An 18,953-nucleotide genomic window follows, 5' to 3' on the forward strand; every position below is an offset into this window, starting at 1 on the left:
GAATATATAGAGAACAAGCCAGAAAGAATATATTAAAATTTTACGGATACGAGAGTTATTGTACTGATCATCTTTTTCACAACAATTATAATGTTGTTGTTTCTTCAGATTTCATCTATCTTTATCAAGTTTTATAACTATTATTTAGTGATTGTTAGTTCACATTTATAAATTTGACAGTAACATATTTAACCATTGAAAAAAATGATATGTCCGGGACATCGAATCATAACAGGGGATCTAAAGCCAAAGCAAATGAGATAATAAAATTTATCTAGGAAATCGTGCTTTATTAGACGCATTCTGGAGAGCACCCAACATAAATATACTTCTTTAACAAAACAATCGATGACAAACCGGACAATGGACATATTCTTTCATAGTATTCCAAGTAGAGCTCAAATGCATAAATATGTGTCCGGTCCATTTTACATATATATTGACTATTCTCGAAGAGTGTTAATATAACATCATACTATTATGACCGTCTACTTGAATCCGTTCATTCACGGCGATGTTTAAAAACACCAATTTTTGGTGTGCAATGACCGAAAAATACCCAGTTTTGGACACATGCCTGAAAATACCGTTTTGTTTACGCATTTTGTAATTAGTTAAGTGTAATACGCATTTAAGATTTTGGTATCTAAGAAAATTACTAGAGATACGCATTTGTAGTTTGGATATTATAATTGAGATATGCATTTGCCAAATGCGTATCTTAAAAAAAAATAAAAAAATTGGATACCCGTTTGACAAATGCGTATTTAGTACAAAACAAGATACCCAAATGGCAAATGCATATCCAAATTGGTATTTTCGGCCATTAAATTCTAGAATGAGTATTTTCAGTCATTTGCACCAAAAAATTGTTATTTTTAACATTTTTTCGTGCATTCATTCATAACAAATTAACAATGATCGTTCATATACATTTTTGAATATTTTTCGAAGATATCAGGGTTAACACAAACACACACATATATAACATTATTATTATGGGATAATTTTATTATCATAATAGTTTCCTTTTATAATGTTTTCCTTTACTACTGTTTGATTATTGATTATATAACGCCTTCTTATAGTGTAATCGAGAACAAATAATAAAACCCTACTTTTCCTTTCTCCCAATACTTTAATATGGTCTTATACAATACTTTAACATGATATCAAAGTTCGATTTAGACAGCAATTCAGATTCGAGCTCGATTTAGAAAGAGAATTGAATTTGAGTCCTTCCACGTTGTTTAATTTAAATATCCGACCTCCGTATGGTATTAATTATATTGCTGTCAATTGTAATGAACGTATCATACAATTGAGAAAAAATAAGAATATAAAATCGTATTCAGTCGTTTCTCTACCATCTTAAAATGTTAGACGGGAGACAATTATTTACGATCATAGTCCATTGAGTTAGCATCTCATCTTGTTGTACACACTAACTATTATTGGTGGTAACATCAGTTTTTTCTTCCGTAATGTCAAACTTTTTGAAGAAAACTCTTGCAAAGTACCCACAGGCCGAGGGTTCTACGGACTTGTTTAACTTAATTTTCTAAAAGTAAAAAAAAATGTATGAAATAGTAATTAATTTCTGTCATTTGTTTCCTTGAAATTCAAATCTGTTTTATCGTGTACAATTAGCGTAATGGAGTCGTGTTCTAAAAATCCCCGATTTTTAAAAAAATCCCCGATTAATCCTTAAAAAATATTTGGCCGATCTATTTTGTGAAATCCGATTAATATTTATAAATTAATTTTGAATTATATATTTCATAATAAATAAGGTAAATATATTAAATATTATTAAAATATTTAAATATATCCGATTTTTGTTCCGATTAATCCCCGATTTACCGATTAATCCATAATCGGTACCTAAACCGATTAGTACCGATTACCGATTTTTACAACCATGATGGAGTATATAAAGATTTTGTGAAAGCAATCAAGACAACTATGTGTAAACATACGAGAGTTTATATTGATAATTAACACGTGTTTACGTTAGTTACTTTATAACACATTTAATTCCTGATACAATAAAGTTTTCTAGAAAAGTACAAAAATCGTGAAATTAAAATGTTACAATTGCAAATTTAGCTAATATATGTTAGTATAATTAGAATTTGCTATTAAAAAAGGTATTAGAGCACAATTTGTTACTCGTCTAATTTCCTCGTATACTCGTGTGATCATTTTATACAAGTATCTACCAGTTGAAAAATATAATTTAAATAATAACACTTAGATTATATATTAAGGATTTTTCTAGCGTGTACCCATGGACACATGTTAAGAAACTGTGATAGATTAGTTGTAAAAATTTGATTGATGGAGAGTTTATTAATAATGATTGACCCCCTGCATGCACAAAAATCTCCACCAATCAAATTTTTACAACTTATCTATCACACTTTCTTAGCATGCGCAATATTTTAACTCATAATGGGTTACCTACGATAAAAAAATAATTATTAATGTAATATTATTTTGAATCGCATTAGTCGGCGTTTTAGGGTTTTGTTAAATTATTCGCTTAACAATTATACGTAGTATCATATTTTCGACAATATCTCGATTCAGTTGTCGATTTCAAATAGTACAAGGGGTTGAGCGAAACCTTAATTATTGTGTCCGATGTTAATTGTAATCAAGAGAAAATTTTGCGGCTTAATCTTGGATGTGACAACAAGTATGAGTTTTTAATACGGAGACATTAAGAATTAAGGAAAAATTTGGTTCTTACGTCATAGGTTAAGTCCCATGTGGAAAAACCATGGGGTAATGTATTATTTCGCTTATTTTTACATATTTTTATGCATCATTATACATCACTTTATACCTAGAACACACATATCTGTGCACACACAAGTCGGAGTTTTTTGAGTAAACATCCTCTTCATTCTTTGAAATTAAGGATAAGAGTGTGTACGGTATATCTTCCTCTGACACTGTCGTAAAAGGTATTTGCTGGTTACGGTTGATTGATTAATTGGTTGACCCTCATTTTATATATGGAATATCAATTTTTTGAAACTCAAAACAATGTGTTTCGTTTTATTTACGAAATATCGAAGTTTTAAAACTCAAAAACAAGGTAGATATGTATTTAGCCAGAGAAAAATTTAAATGAGCCGTTATCATGATTCGAAACAAGAACCTAGCACTCTAGCAAAGACTCAGAGAAGCATACGAACAATATTTGTATAGTTGACCAGTCTCTAGATATATACAAACTTTTCAACAATTTTTTGATCAGAAATGAACCCCTGGGGCCTACCCTAATTATCTGGCTAATAATTTACTAATTCAAAAACCCTTTAAATCTCGATAAGATGTTCTGTTAGGGCGACAACAGACTTTTTAGGGTTCCAAACGTGGCCTAATACTCGACGAGTTACGTGAATAGAAGTCAACTAAGCAATAGTTTTTTTAATTACATTACTTAATAACTGCTTAGAGCATCTCCAATCATTCAAAACCCTTAGCTAAAATGTGAGTTGATATACTAAAAATAAAAAATTTAGCCAACCTCTCTAAAAACACATGCTCCAACCATACCCAGCTGTTGTCTATAATTTTAGTCAACCTCCTATGGATGGCTAAATTTGTCGAACCTCTACAGGTCTGTAAGAAAGATTGTACATCATTTATTACCATATTGAACTGATATATTCTATTTTAACAATCTAAAATATTACTCCCTCTGTCCCTCCCATTTGTTTACACTTTCCTTTTTGGGATGTCCCTTCCAATTGTTTACATTTCAAAATTTTCCAAAAATAGTAAAGTTTTTATAATTTTTAAATTAACTACATCCACTACTTTTCTCCACTATACCCACTTTATACATATAATATTAATCGGTCCCACTACTTTACTCACTTTTTCAACTTTTCTCCACTACTTTATCATTTTTCTTAAACTCCGCGCCCCACCCAAATGTAAACATTTGGGAGGGACGGAGGGAGTAATAACATTCTATTTTTAAATTATAACCAATCAATATAGTCAATACTATTGAAACGAAATGTCTTACATGTTCGACAAATTTTACATAATGTCTTACATGTCCAATTTAGCCAACGATTATAACCAACGCCGTTGGAGATGCTATTAGAAAGGAGGTATAAATTCGTTTAAGATGATAATTATAACGCGTTAGCCTTATAATCATAGCCACGTTATACAGTTTTGACTAGGATTACTAAACAAGATAATTAGTAAAAGCAATGCATGCACCATTTGAGGCTGCGGCTGGTTTTATGACCTTTATTTGACTTGGGGGGATAACTAATTTAAACATATCTAGCTATGATAACTTTTAGTTCTATAAATTTATCAAAACAAATTCAATTATTAGCTGAACTCTCACCATCATTTTGAATTTTCAAGTGAGTGAGCTAAAAATAGACTTGGGGACCTATTTATGTTACTAGATATTATTCTTAAAGACTCTAATAAAAATCCTATAATAAAGTAATATAATTTACATAAATAAAACATTAAGGGGTTGTTTGGTTCGCCACATTCTGAAATCTGGTACGAGTTTCAGTCATTCCAACCCCATACCTGACATTTGGTAAGAAAAATAAATTTTCATAACCATTCTTCAAACCCCTTAAAACTTTTATTAAGGTAGGGAGGTGGATATGAGGGATGGGTATGTTTATTAACTTTTATTTCACTATTTTAATTTTTATTTAAGCAATTAAATATAAATGTTTAGTACTAAAATAAATCTACGAACCTAAAAATAATAAAATAATAATATAATTAATATATTTAATTAAATTAAAATAAATTGACTTAACAAGTTTTAAATTAAAAATATTTATTATAGCACTCAACCAAACACATTATATGAGATATGATACCAGATACCCATACCACTCTAACCCGATTCTTGATTCCAACCCTTATGTGGGAGAAGCGGAAGGAGTTACCGTATCTTGAATCAAAGGACCCCTAATACTTATAAATTTGGAAAAACAAATTTTAGCATTCTTTTTGTGTAGCATATCTCACATGATCTCTATTCTAAAAATCAGCGATTTTACTGATTAATTACCCGATTAATCATTCCAACATACTCTGTCGATTCGCTTTTATAATCCGATTAATCATGAAATAATGCCAAAAAACACCATTTTTCACCTTCAACTACCCAAAATAACTTGATGTGCGCCAACCGCCCATAATACTCGCAAAATACGCATTTAAGGGATGCGTATTCAACCTTCTAAAATTTAACAAAAAATACGCATGTTGAATATGCGTATTCAATTTTGCTTTTACAAAGAATACGCATGTTCAACATGCGTATTTAAAAAAAAAACAAAATGTGAATACTTTGTTAAATTTTTAAAATCTGAGTCTGCATCCCCCACATGCGTATTCAGTGGGTAAAAAGGGCGGAACATCCCGCCTATAGACATTTTGGGCAAATCTCCCCGAATGGTGCGTTTGTTGTTTATCACCCATTAATCATTGCAATTATTTCTCTATTTTATTAAAAATATCTTATTAATGCTTAGATTAAACAATCTAATTAATTACCGATTATCCGATTAATCAATGAAATATTACTTTACCGAACAATATCTATTTCCATTTTTTAAAATAATACCGATTTTCATTTTGTAGAACAATGCATATGATCAAATATTACTACTAAATTATTATTCCTTACTCCTTATTAAGCTTCTAGAATAGTTTTAAAGCTAGGGTTGGGGGTGTCAGGGTCCCACATAATTTATTTTGGCGAACACAAGCAAAGGAGGTCACTCTCTGAAATTGAATTTATATGGCAGGGGTACTGAAAATGTTTGATGAATTATTATTTCTTTTATTTGAATCGTCCCATTTATATTCAGCTTTTACCTGTCAAAAATTTTCAACCAAATCAATCAATCAATCAGTAGTCACTTATGCTTGCTCATTACATTCAAGGCCAAACCTGTAATTTCATCTTTTCCGATCATCACCGGCCTTTATCAAGTTGATAATTAGTACTCTCCGTTCGTCCCGTTAAACGTTACATTTTTTGATTTTTTACTGTTCACGATAAGTGATTGACTACTAATTTACGTGTAATCTATAATATCAAAAATCTTCATGAGTGATTTTGTTGGATTCGTATTTATAATTACTTTAATACAATGAAGTTTTTATATTTAATACTAATACAAAATCAAAGATATTAACAATTAAAAATGTGAATTGACAAACGTGTCGAACACAAATAGGAAACGTTTTTAGGGACGGAGGGAGTACCAGTATCTTGTTCTTTGATGCTCTTTTTTATTTTTAGAAAACCTAAAATAGAAAAGTCCTCCCAGTTTAATTTACTTTATATTTTATTAATGAATGTATTTGTTAAATTTTAATACAAACACGTATTACTATTGGAGAAAATGTGACACTTTAGTTAAAACCAAAATCGACAGTAATGCAAAGGTATATCCATTTTACTACCATATTTTGATTCTCGTTTATCTCCAAAAACTAGATAATTAATTCCATTCTCTAAGCATATAAGATTGTTTAAAAAAAGATAATGCAAGTTGGGTGATTTTGTAAAAAAGAATGTTAAATGTAACATTTTTTTGGTGTAAATGACCGAAAATACCCCGACAGCAAATGACGAGATACACATTTGCTATTTGGATATCCTATTCTCTACTAGATACGTATTTGTCAAATGGATATCCAATTTTTCATTATAATAGGCATTTGTCAAATGCGTATCTCAAAAGTAATATCCAAACTGAAAATACGTATTTTTGGTAATTTTCTGACATTCTCAAATGCGTATTTTACTTGCCCAAGTAAGAAATACGTAACTAAAACAATTTTTTTAGTCATATATTTTGAAATTGGTATTTTGAGTAATTTCACTCAAAAATAAATATTTTTCACCATAACCCATTTTATAAGGGCTACAATGCCTACTGCATGCAAGCTTCAACAAATAGTTTCACTTCAACAGTGGATTCTACTTCGAAAATCCACTTAATATCATCTTCAACTTAATTCTATAACAAGAAAATTAGAGCAAGATTATACTCACTTTAATGATGCTTAGTTCAGGTTAAACTACAATGTTGTGCAGAGAAATAAACGTGAAATGACAATATGTATTACAACTGTAAATTAATTACCTACTTGTTGATCTCTTGTTTTAGCGAAACATTTTTATTCTAAATTCGACCCGCAAAATAACTTAATCAATCCGACATTCAAAACAACAAATTATCCCCAACCAACTTGGCTGAGATACACCATTCCTAATATTTCATTGCAGGCTTCCGCAATGTTTTATTGCGGTAGCCGTATCTTATCCAACGATGGCTTGGGGAACACCTCCATATATATATATATATACACCCCATTTAATAGAATAAATATATGTGGCAAAAGCTCGGCTCGAGCTCTGAGCTGAACTCGGTTCTTTCAAGTCGAACATGCCAAAAGCTCGACTCGAACTCGTGTTTTTAATGAATATAGTTTTGTGGTCGAGCTCGAACTCGAGCCCTTAACGAATCGAGCCGAACCGAGTTCTTAACAAACTGATTCGAACCGAACCCTTAACGAGCTAAGCCTCAGCTTGTTTACGAACAACTCGATTTGCGAACACGGTTTGCGAACAGCTCTACAAGTATCACACCAAAAAATAGATCTACGTGCATGTTACTATACCGGGGCGTTCTGTATAATTTGAAGTAGCTGAGTGCGAAAATAATAATGAAAACATACGAATTAAAGCAAAAAGAAAGGGCAAAAAAGCAAGATATATAAATAAATATATAACAGTTGAAATAGAATGATCTTTTTTTCTAAGCTAGCTAGCTATCCCATGACTGAAAAGTTTATGTTTATTGTTCTTCAGCATCCTTCTGTTTCTTCCTGTCTGTTCCACACTTTCATCCTCCAGAACCATATAATTAATCTCATAAATTTCATCAAAGTTACATAAACATATAATATATTTCATAGAATCATTCGATATTTATCAGTGTTTATTTTAAAGATCGTGTTTGTTGTCAATCTTGTACGATACAGACATTATTAACGTAGTTTACGGAGTTTTTCGAAACGGTATATATTTAAGTTTGTATTTAGGTTTAGTTAGCTGGTGCAGAGAAAATGGATGGGCTGTACGGTCACCATACTGATAATTACGTGATGTCCCCGGAAAACATGCTGATACAATCATCGGAATACCAGAATCTGCTTTCTTCACACAGGTTTCCGGTTTACGGATCAGATGAGCTGTTTTCTGCAGCTTCAGCTATATCAGAAGCTGCTTCGATTACTCGTAAAAATAGTGCTGGACAAGGTTATTATCATCAAGGAGAAGATGCTAATAATGATCCTAGTTTTATTAAGGCCAGGATTATATCTCATCCTTCGTATCCGAAATTGCTTCATGCTTACATCGAATGTCAAAAGGTGATCCTTTAGACATCGGTTTGTTTTGAAATTCTGGTTCCGTCACTGTTTACCGATCCAGTTAAAGCGATATTATTAATTTCTTAGTTACTTTAAATTTTGTAACTAAGAACTGTTTTGTAATACCGGTTCCATCACTGTTTAATGATCCGATTAAACCGAGATTATTTTTTTGTAACTATAAATTATTGATTGCATGTTGATCATGGTATTTTTATGTTTGTACTTAATTTGTGGTCTATAGATATTTTAATACATTTTTATAGCCTTATTCGAAATATTTCATTTCAAGGTCGGAGCTCCGCCGGAGATAGCATCTTTGTTAGATGAAATCCGGAGAGAAAATGATGTTTATAGCAAGCATGATGCTTCTTCTACTTGCATTGGAGCCGATCCCGAGCTCGACGAGTTCATGGTAACACCGAATGTTTGTATTTTTATTTAAGATTTATCGAATTTCTTAGTTGTTCCGCTCATGGTAACAACGAATGTTTGTATTTTTAATTAAGATTTATCGAATTTCTTATTCTTTCCGCAAAATTATGTTGTGGTGTCGTGTTAAATAACCAATTCTCCGCAATACGAGAGTTTTGGTGCCGTGTTAAATAACCAGTTCTCCTTGACACAAGATCTTAACACGTTTACGATCGATGTGTAATTATGCAGGAAACCTATTGTGACATATTGATCAAGTACAAATCTGATCTTTCAAGGCCTTTTAGTGAAGCCAGCACTTTCCTAAATAATATCGAAACTCAACTTGGCAATCTCATAAACAAAGGTATAAATTTAAATTGCTTTACATATCCACTCTAGTCCTTTTTTCGGTATGTTTGGTTAATTTGAGTTATTTATTTTGTATTTGTTCTTGGCGTAAGATAGCATGCGAGATTGTGCATATTAGCGTGGGCATGTGTTTTTTTAGTAAAGTGCAGGTGTGGAATTAGTGCTCTAGGTTTGGCCTGAGTTCTTGATTTTTCTGACTTAAATATAACAAACATTTTACTGTCAGCATGTGAGTATATATATAGGAAAATTTTCAGGAGCCAATGTTGGATACGATACACCGGCCGCAATGTGCAATGTTTCATTGCGGCAGGTGAGAACTACCACAATGAAAACTGTATCCCATCCAATGATGACGGTAGATAAGTTCCCCCCACACACATGTATAAGTACTGGAAAATGTACTCCATGAACCCTAGAATGGAAAAGTAAGACTCTTTTGTGAAATGCAGACATTTTCTGAATCTACCTGCAGTTTATATGTACATTAATACGTTTGTTTATGTTATTATAAATCTGTATATGTACATTATATTTCTTTATTAGGCTTCTTTTTTTGTTTGTACATAAGAAAGTAACCTCTTTCTTGTTTTAGTTAATTACTATTATTTCGAATGATTTGAGTTCAAAATACTTTATAAGAAGAATTCTACTAATTTTTGAAGATAAGTTAGGGTTTAAATAAAATTGATGATAATTCAAGTCGGCGAATTTTTTTTTTCACTCTCCATTCTCCGTTTCTAACCATAAGAGTTAGTTATGACTTGGAGACGATAATTCAAGTTCTTCCTAGGATACACGATGTTAAAGAGTATAAGATCTTTGTGAAACTGAACTTATCTTCTGGCAACCAAGTACTAATTGTTTTGGTTCAGGAAAACTGAACTTGAAAGTAAACCATAAGATTTGATTTGACATTTCAATGGGGAGATCATGCTATATATGTTTAATAGTAGCTTCTTTTATAGACAAAAGTGTGGTGAGTATCTGTTCAAGCTAATATTATATAGAAGGTACTAAGTATTGCTGTATATATGTAAGCAGTGGTGACTTGCTAGGCTGCTATGGACACATAATTTTAATTAAGACTTGATAAACTTGCAGTAAGAGTCTAATTTAAACCAAAACACACTTGACCGGAATAAATTCGTAAAATTTGAATCCCATTTTGTTCATAAGAATTATTATTAGTTTTACTTTGAGCCGGGATAATTTTGTATAATCAGTGAAAATAAACTCTCGAGTCATTTTAAATTCTTGGTTCCGTTTGCACTTAAATAAACACACAAACACATGTACTCTACAAACAAAATGGTTTAATGAATGACCATTATCTGTGCAAGTAAAATGTACGTATTTCTGACTTATAAGTGTGGGCGCATTTGTGTTTCTATAGAAAATATAGTTGTGTGTTGAGCTTGGTTTCCTGCTCTCACCATTCTTTGGAACAGTACAGTGATTGTTCTGAGAGATTTGAATATCTAGTTGTACTGTTTATAAATGGTTGTGACAATTGTGCCTTGTTAAAATATACAATATATATATACACTCCATAAACCCTAGGTGCATGTACAATAGTCCTTGATCTTTTATCACGATATGATATGCTGTAACATATGTTTGTTGTGGACCATACCCCTCGAATTTTTATGAGTTGAGCTCCAGTTTTTTGTGAGTTCTTCATACATTTGTTACAGCTCTTTAGCGATAGAATGTGGTAACTTTATACAATTCTTATTGAACAATGTATACAAGGAAATCATCGGAACTGGCTAACTGTAAGATTGTTATTTTGGACGGACAAGGTTATGGCATGCATAAATACTTGAGTAACAAAATGGTTAAATCTGATGCCAGTAAGTATTTACGGTCAGGCAATCTGCAAAACTGAGGCATACCTTCTTTCGAATTTAAAATCGAGTAATGTAATCTTTACTTGCATCCTGGTTTTGAGATAACAAGGAATAACAACCTTATGACCTTATAATATACTTTATAGAAAGGCTCAGAGCTTCTTGCATTATACTTTATAGCTATGACTCTGGCTAGCAAGTACAGTTAAGATTTGTTGTTTTGCTTTGTTGCATGCTTAACTTGTATTCTATTTGATTACACATGTTAAGTATGAATCTCTATGACATCAAAGCCGCTTTAATTATACAATTCAATATCTGAAGTCTGAAGTAGTTGAGGACTTGAGGTGATGAATAAAGCAGCCATGATTCCTAAGTCAGTGAAGTTGGTTATGGTTGGAAACTATTGTTGTTAATTGCTTCTAAGTACAGATTAACTTTTCTAACGAGCTTACTTTTGATCTCTTTTCCCAACTTTGTGCTTATTGATTTCTTAAGTACCTAGTTGATTAATTGGTTAACAACAATATTAGTTTTGAATCCAAAGATTCTTAGACAAAATAGCAGATGTCCACTTGGGTACAATATTAAGCATATAGTCATGTGGAAAGTCTGGGATTAGATCTTAATTACCTGTCTGTTATCGTTTGATCAACTTTGTGGTCTGTCCTTGTTTGCTATAAGTGTCTAATTAGTTTTTTATTATCCTCATCTTCATCATTTCAGCCTTCACTCAATATTTCTTTTTTCATAAAGCAAAAGATGCAAAAGAATATGAAATTATGCATGTTTTCTTATAACTCCCTTCGGAAGTATGGTAGGCTCTGAAGTTTACGAGGTCTTGATCGTGTATCCACACTACGTAACTTATAAGTTTATATTTCTGGGATTGTTAAGTGCATTTTCGGGATCATTGCTCTCTGATTTGTGCCAATGCAGCACAGAACATCATCACAGATAGACTTAGGTAGATATAGAACATCTGTGTTGTAAATTTTAGCCATGCAGTAATACTACACATGCATATAAGTTTAGTGTACCTAGGGTTGCCCAAAGTAATCACAATAACATGGAAGGGTGAGTATAAGTATAACCAAAGAGACAGTTTATAAGTAACTTATAAGTTAAAAAATGCATGCATTTCCGATTTATGAATTTTACTAGAGGCAAACTGTGCATACTGGTCAGGACAGTTTTGGGCATCAAATCATTTTTCAGGACAATATTTTAGTGAATGAACAAAAAAGAGAGCATATATGATGAAAAAGTGTTGTATTAGTTCTTCATGTTAGAATGCTTAAAAAGGTCTGCAACTAGTTACTGTTTCGGATTCAGATTTTTTATGCATCTATGGCTATGCTCCGGGCCTTATATTTTCGGATTTCTTATGCATTTCTACTCCGGGCCTAATGGTTTCAGACTAATGTCATGGTCACAGACTTGTGCATGCATATTACCAAATACCAATAGTTATTGTTTGATGGGTCTAGAAGATGAACATGGAAAATAGATAGGATTATGAATTCGGTTTTGCTCAGCCCGGGACAGACGGGATTATGTTAAATGATTATTAAGGAAATTAGCCCGGTTGATCCGGTGATGAAACAGCAGATAAGACTCCCGCGTTTTGCGCTGGGCATCTGCTTTTTTAGGGAGCAAATTAAACACAGGCCACAACTCAAACACATGACTCCTACTCAACTGGTACTTGCACACACTGTTCAAGTTCTGTAGCTGACTAGTAGTGGCTGTCAATCTTGGCTTTATTTTTCTTGCTCTCCTTTACTTCATCTGTATCCTTTAGCCTTCATGCATCTTTGCGGGCCCTGTTCTACAGTCCCTACTTTTCTCGTATTTTTCGGTGCCGTTTGGATCATGTTATTTCTAATACGTTAACGGAAATAAGAATAAGGTTTTAATATAAAAATGATTAGAACCTTTTTCTCGTTCCCGTTAACGAGATTATGATACCATGATTCAAACGGTACCTCGATTACATTGCTCGATGTTATTTTTTAATTTTTGTTATGATTTTTTTGCTAAATATCATGAATGCGGACGAGATTCCTAATCGGTTAACGGAAACAAGAATGAGGTTTCGATACAAAAATGTATTAGAATCTGATTCTTATCCCCTGTAGCCGGATTGTAATCCCATGATCCGCTCGGTTGCATTGCTCAACTTTATTTATTAATCTTTGTTCAAGAATTTTTTTACAATAATAGCTATGTTGGCAGATGAGAATGTTGTATCATCAGACGATGAACTTAGTGGACTGGAGGTAGATGTTCAAGAAGGGCAAACAAGGAGTGAAGATCGAGAACTCAAAGACAGACTCTTAAGGAAGTTCGGTAGTCACATAAGCTCACTCAAACTCGAATTCTCGAAAAAGAAGAAGAAAGGGAAGCTACCGAAAGAAGCAAGACAAGCACTAATGGAATGGTGGAATGTGCACTACAAATGGCCTTATCCCACTGTAAGAAAATGCTACATTATGCTCATTCAAGATCAAAACTCGATATGTTGTAACCTCGATCACGTTATTCGTTCAGGAAACCGACAAAGTATTCTTGGCTGAATCGACGGGGCTGGATCAGAAGCAAATCAATAACTGGTTTATAAACCAGAGGAAGAGGCACTGGAAACCATCAGAAGATATGCAGTTAGCTGTTATGGATAGTATTTCGGGACAATTTTACACTGATGACTAAACCAGGTGAATATTGCAGATACTCAAATATGTTTCTGTAATGTAATCTGATCATGATTTAGCTGGTTGTCCTGTGTTTGTAAATTCTTAATGATTGCTTAATTTAAACAAGTTTGTCATCTTCTTTTATGAAGAGTACTGATTGTGCCCTTAATATCAGTTTCTTAACATGTGAAAGTTAACATTGCAAATGTAGCACAGCAGAAAGTACTTGTCTTGCAAAGTAGTATAACATGGGCTTTCAATGTAAATGGCCTAAAACTAAAAGCCTGTTTTAGTACTGATAAATTCCTGGGCTTTTCACATATAGGGCTTTCTTGTTAGGCCCAAATCAAGAATATGCTTTTTACAATACAGAAATGTAAAATGTTCCTGACAAAAATGAAATGAACACAGCTGCAGAATTTCACAAATAATTAATAAGAAGCTGTCATTTTTTTACTTGTTTGCTCATATTTACCAAAAGATTGTATTTAGTGTATCCTGCCAGCCTTCTACAAAATGGTTTTCCAACACAACTCAGATTTCTTTTCGAATCTCCTGATAAGAAACCGATATGTCTCACTTGAAAGCAGGGTCTCGGATCCTGATCACGTGCCAAATGTTGACAAGCCAAGTCCACGCGCATTTCTACTCTTAATGGTTTTATCTCTAACACTTCACTTGGTATGATATGTGGACAGTACATCTAGTTTGTAGAAATAAGGCATTACCGGGGGTAGAAAGAACTGTGAGAGACATTAGCAATTGAAGCAGAACTAGTACCATTCTGAGGGTAAAATGGATCCTCACTCGTGTCGTTCAGTTCCATGGTCTTTTCGTCTATAAAAGGAGGATTAGTTGGTGGAGGAAGGAATTCATCTTTCTTTGCCAGCATTTGTAGTGCTTTTGACATTGAAGGTCTTAGTGATGCAGCCTCCTGGATGCATAGTAGTCCTATATGTACCACTCTTAGAACTTCTGCCTTTGCATTGATTCGATGGTAATCATGCAGCATTAGGTTTGGGTCAAGAATCTCTTCAATGCTTCCTTGTTGAAAACGCTTCCATGTCTGTTTCATTAGAAGAAAAACGCCAGAGATTAGAACCTTTTGGGGCAGTTTACAGAAGATACACAACAAGAATGTAACCGACTTACAACTGTAACCAGGCTGTCTGAGAATTCCGAGCTTTTGCCCTTGTTGTTTTGCCTTCCAGTAACAATCTCTAGTAAGAGCACCCCAAAGCTGTACACGTCTGCCTTTTCGGTTAATTGGCCATTGGCAAGGTATTCAGGTGCCATATATCCTCTACAGATTAGTAAACATCAGTTTAAGTTAGAAACATATCTTTGGTCATGCTTCAATTTGACATATCATAAACTTCTACATAGTAAATAAATATCGGGATTTTTCTTATCCTTACAATGTTCCTGCAATGGCGGTACTAATGTGACTCTTGTCATCTTGGAAAGACCGGGCTAATCCAAAGTCAGCAATTTTAGCTCTGAGCCTCGAATCCAACAAGATGTTGCTAGCTTTAATATCTCTATGAATTATACGAACCTTATTGTTCTCATGTAGGTAAACTAGACCTTCAGCAGTTCCAATAATTATTTCATCTCTCTTTTCCCAGTTTAGTTCTTTACCCTTGTTTGAGTCTGTCAAGTTTTAGAACCATATAATAATTGCATCTTAGTTTCTGAGACCAAAAAGTACTAAAAACCTTCTATACCATCTAATGAGGTCAAAATTACAAGAACTTACCAAAGATGAACCGATCAAGGCTCCTGTGTGGCAAAAATTCATACACAAGAAGACTCTCGGGCCCTGAACAACTGCATCCTAGTAACCTCACAAGATTTTTATGTTCAACGCTGCTGATAATGTTAACTTCATTAAAGAAGTCCGCTGCTCTGTGTCTGTTATTGTAGAAAAGCCTCTTGACTGCAATCTCTCGTCCATCTGCCAGAACTCCCTGCATTTAAGATAGACTTTAATACTGACAGAATTCTTGAAAAATCGGATTTTTTGTTATTAAGACATTTCATTCTATATCTACATTCTATTTTTGCACCGGATTAAGATTCTCATCTTAGCATACCTTATAAACTGTCCCAAAACCTCCTTGCCCAAGCTTGTTGGCTTCGTCAAAAGAACCCGTGGCTTTCTCAATTGTTGAGTATTTAAAGTTCAAGCTACTGTCATGAAGAGTCTTCACCAATTTATTCACTTCATTTGAACCTGAGAATGTACAGAACAAGGCAATACACCAAATTATCACCCTGATTACAAGATTACAAGATCACAAGATTCATATAGAGGTGCTAGCTTTTTAAAAAATACCATCTGACTTCTTTCAGAACTCAGTTTCATTTTATGGCTAAAGAACTGCACTGCTATTATCCTAATATTAGAATACAAAATTTGTGACTCAAAATCAAATGCAAAAATTCACACCTCTTCTCTTCTTTTGTATTCTCCTGTGCTTCCATATGTATACTGCAATAACTACGCCTACAACCAAAACCACCACAGAGCTAATGCTGACAACCACAATCACTACAACTGTGCCTGCATATCCACAAATAAAACACCGCGATCAGACCTACCAAAAGCACCACTTTTACATAAGACTACAATCCAGAGGGTGAAGACATACTAAATTTTTAACATTAAAATTAAGCATGGAATAAACAACAATAATTACCTCTTGAACTTCCACTTCCTGGTATCGGATTAAGAAAGTTGTTGTCAGAATACCTCATGAAGCATCCAGTGTTTAACGCTCGCCCCTCAGACGAAGGCAAACATCCCAGTATTGAAGAAGAAGCATTTTCAAGACAAGCCCTACAAGAACTCGCATTCAATGTCCTCCAGCAATTAGCCAACACATATGTGGAGTCATTCTGACCTCCTCCAGGTGGTTTAAAATGAACACGAGCATAGTTCTGATTATTTGGTGCATCTGAAACTGCTTGTGAAACAGCTGCTTTTGCAGCTTCTTGAAATTTAGAACTCTTTCGAGTGCCATTTCCACAAACTGCCCTATCTTCAGGTCCTTTGTATTCATCAAAAAATGTGTAATTCTCAGCCCTCATAAAGCAACCGTCAAGGTATATTCGACCTCCATTGTAAGGGTAGCATTGAGGAAGTAGAGTTCGAGCTTCAGCATAGCACAACACACAGTCAAGTAAAGAAAGATCACCATAACACTGAGCAAGTCCAAAGTTAGTATCCACCCCTCTCCCGGTAATTGCTACACCAAAAGCAGAACTTCGCATCTGGCTGCTAATATTTTCCATCGTAGCAACAAAATTAGGAACAAAGACTGATGCATTAAACTCTGCGATCTTCCCACACTTGATCTCGACCAATTTAGATCTTGAATCTCCCTCTGATCCATTTATTAACAGTATAGCTGTGGTAAGAACTAGTAGGATAGTCGGTAAATTAACTGTCCTCATCATTCTAGAAGTCTCTTAGGATTCCTCCGAAATTGATTCTGTAGATGCTTCCTTTATAATATAGCAGAAACCAATTTTTTTAACAAAAATTGAGTGAAACTGACTGGAAACACACATAATTGAGCAATTCAGATGTGCCACCTTAAATAATTAAGTGGGGTTGCAAAATATGAGACTACAATCTGTAAAGCATAACAAGAAACAATTTTAAAACTAGAATTCAACTATTTCCAGGACTTTTCAGGTAAAGTGAACTAAGGCAGTGTGTGAAAACAATCAAATTCTTGATTCACTTGCTCAAAAGTTTACTCATGGACAGTTGCAGACTTGCAGTACTGCATGCCAAAAATGGCAGGTGCCCTGTTAAAAACATGACATTCAACTCATTACAAACTCACACATGTCACATATATAAGGGTCGGGTCAACGTATGTTGCAGCATACAATACCGTTCTTAATAAACGAGAAGCTAGCTGTGAAACATTACATTACTGATAGAGCTAGTAACATATACTACTACTAATGTAGGAAAAGGAAATAAATCATCTAGAAACATTTAAAAATATATAAAGTGAACAATTAGATTGATGAAGGTCATAATCAAATTAAAAAGGTGGCAATCACCATTGACTGAATTACAGCTACACAGAAACAACCTACCTACACTAAATAAATGTCAAAAAGATGAAAAACCCATCTCATCTACTCCCATAGCACCAGCTACATCAGCCTCTTTGGAATCTTTAAAAGCAATACTTATCTAGTTATCAATAACCATTTTTATTATTTTTTGTTTCACTTGCATAAAATCAATAAATGCATTTCCCCGTGTAAAAAAATAAATTTTACTAATAAGTAGGGCTTTTCACGAACAGAGCTGTCCGCGAATAAACTCGAGTTCGACTCGGTAAAGACTCATTCGGCTCGGCTCATTTTTTAACTCGAGCTCGAACACCAAAAAGTGTTCGTTAAGCAAAATGAGCTCGAGCCGAGCTTTAGGATGTTCGACTCGAGCTCGGCTCGAACTCGGCTCAAACTCGTTCGGCTCGACTCAGTTTGACTCGGTTCGTGGACAACCCTAATTAAGTCTCACTCGTCTCGCATATACTACGTAAGCAGGGTAAGATATACACAGATCATGCGGAAAATTTTGTCAGGATGACATGGAAATCAAGAACTGATCAAGAAAGTAAAAAAAAACTCGAACACCTTATAACCTTAAAAATTTAAAACTAGAACAACATAAGATAACAACTACATACATAAAACATGAAGTAACTACTTACAAAATAGAAAGCAAACCGAAAAGAATCATGTTGTTATGAATTATGATCGATGATGTGCTATAAGTTCTTACCTCCTTTTCTTGTTCTTGTATGTATGTGTGTGTGTGTGATCAGCAGCTTGAGAGTAAAGAGATGGGGATGGGTTAAAAATGAAAGAATTATGGGAAAAACAGAGGAAACGAGTAGGAAAATGATGTAGGAGACTTGTTTTTTTGTTAAAATTTGAAGACGCGGTTGGGTAAATTTGAAGGTCGTTTGACTATTTTTTGTCTGCCCGGGAAAAATAATTTACCAGCCAAATCTAAGTTTAGTGGTCAACAGAACATCGGGATAAACTCTTAATCAGTTGGGTTATTCAATCGTGATCTTCTCGAAATTCTTCAAAATATATGGATTTGTCAATAATAAGT

The 18,953-nt window shown here is 33.7% G+C and overlaps 2 protein-coding genes across 4 annotated transcripts; one reads left to right on the forward strand and one right to left on the reverse strand.

The window, feature by feature from the left end:
• Positions 1 to 7,838: 7,838 nt before the first annotated feature.
• LOC141677488 (homeobox protein knotted-1-like 6) lies at positions 7,839 to 14,004 on the forward strand. The gene is made up of 5 exons (XM_074483453.1): positions 7,839 to 8,463; positions 8,756 to 8,878; positions 9,130 to 9,244; positions 13,341 to 13,579; positions 13,656 to 14,004. Exons 1-5 carry the CDS (start codon positions 8,158 to 8,160, stop codon positions 13,812 to 13,814), a joined length of 942 nt encoding a protein of 313 aa, XP_074339554.1. The 5' UTR covers positions 7,839 to 8,157; the 3' UTR covers positions 13,815 to 14,004.
• A 210-nt stretch (positions 14,005 to 14,214) lies between these two features.
• LOC141677487 (cysteine-rich receptor-like protein kinase 2) lies at positions 14,215 to 18,762 on the reverse strand. 3 transcript variants are annotated; one of them, XM_074483451.1, is made up of 8 exons: positions 18,615 to 18,762; positions 16,501 to 17,360; positions 16,251 to 16,364; positions 15,895 to 16,034; positions 15,558 to 15,768; positions 15,217 to 15,451; positions 14,951 to 15,101; positions 14,215 to 14,864 (listed from the first exon to the last, which is right to left on the reverse strand). In XM_074483451.1, exons 2-8 carry the CDS (start codon positions 17,258 to 17,260, stop codon positions 14,523 to 14,525), a joined length of 1,953 nt encoding a protein of 650 aa, XP_074339552.1. In that variant the 5' UTR covers positions 17,261 to 17,360; positions 18,615 to 18,762; the 3' UTR covers positions 14,215 to 14,522. The 3 variants fall into 3 exon arrangements, with proteins under 3 accessions (XP_074339552.1, XP_074339550.1, XP_074339553.1); XM_074483449.1 differs by having other exon boundaries at positions 16,501 to 17,439; positions 18,615 to 18,760; XM_074483452.1 differs by having other exon boundaries at positions 16,501 to 17,308; positions 18,615 to 18,725.
• Positions 18,763 to 18,953: the final 191 nt, after the last annotated feature.

This window comes from Apium graveolens, chromosome 8 (genome assembly GCF_009905375.1).
Source record: "Apium graveolens cultivar Ventura chromosome 8, ASM990537v1, whole genome shotgun sequence".
Classification (NCBI taxonomy): domain Eukaryota; kingdom Viridiplantae; phylum Streptophyta; class Magnoliopsida; order Apiales; family Apiaceae; genus Apium; species Apium graveolens.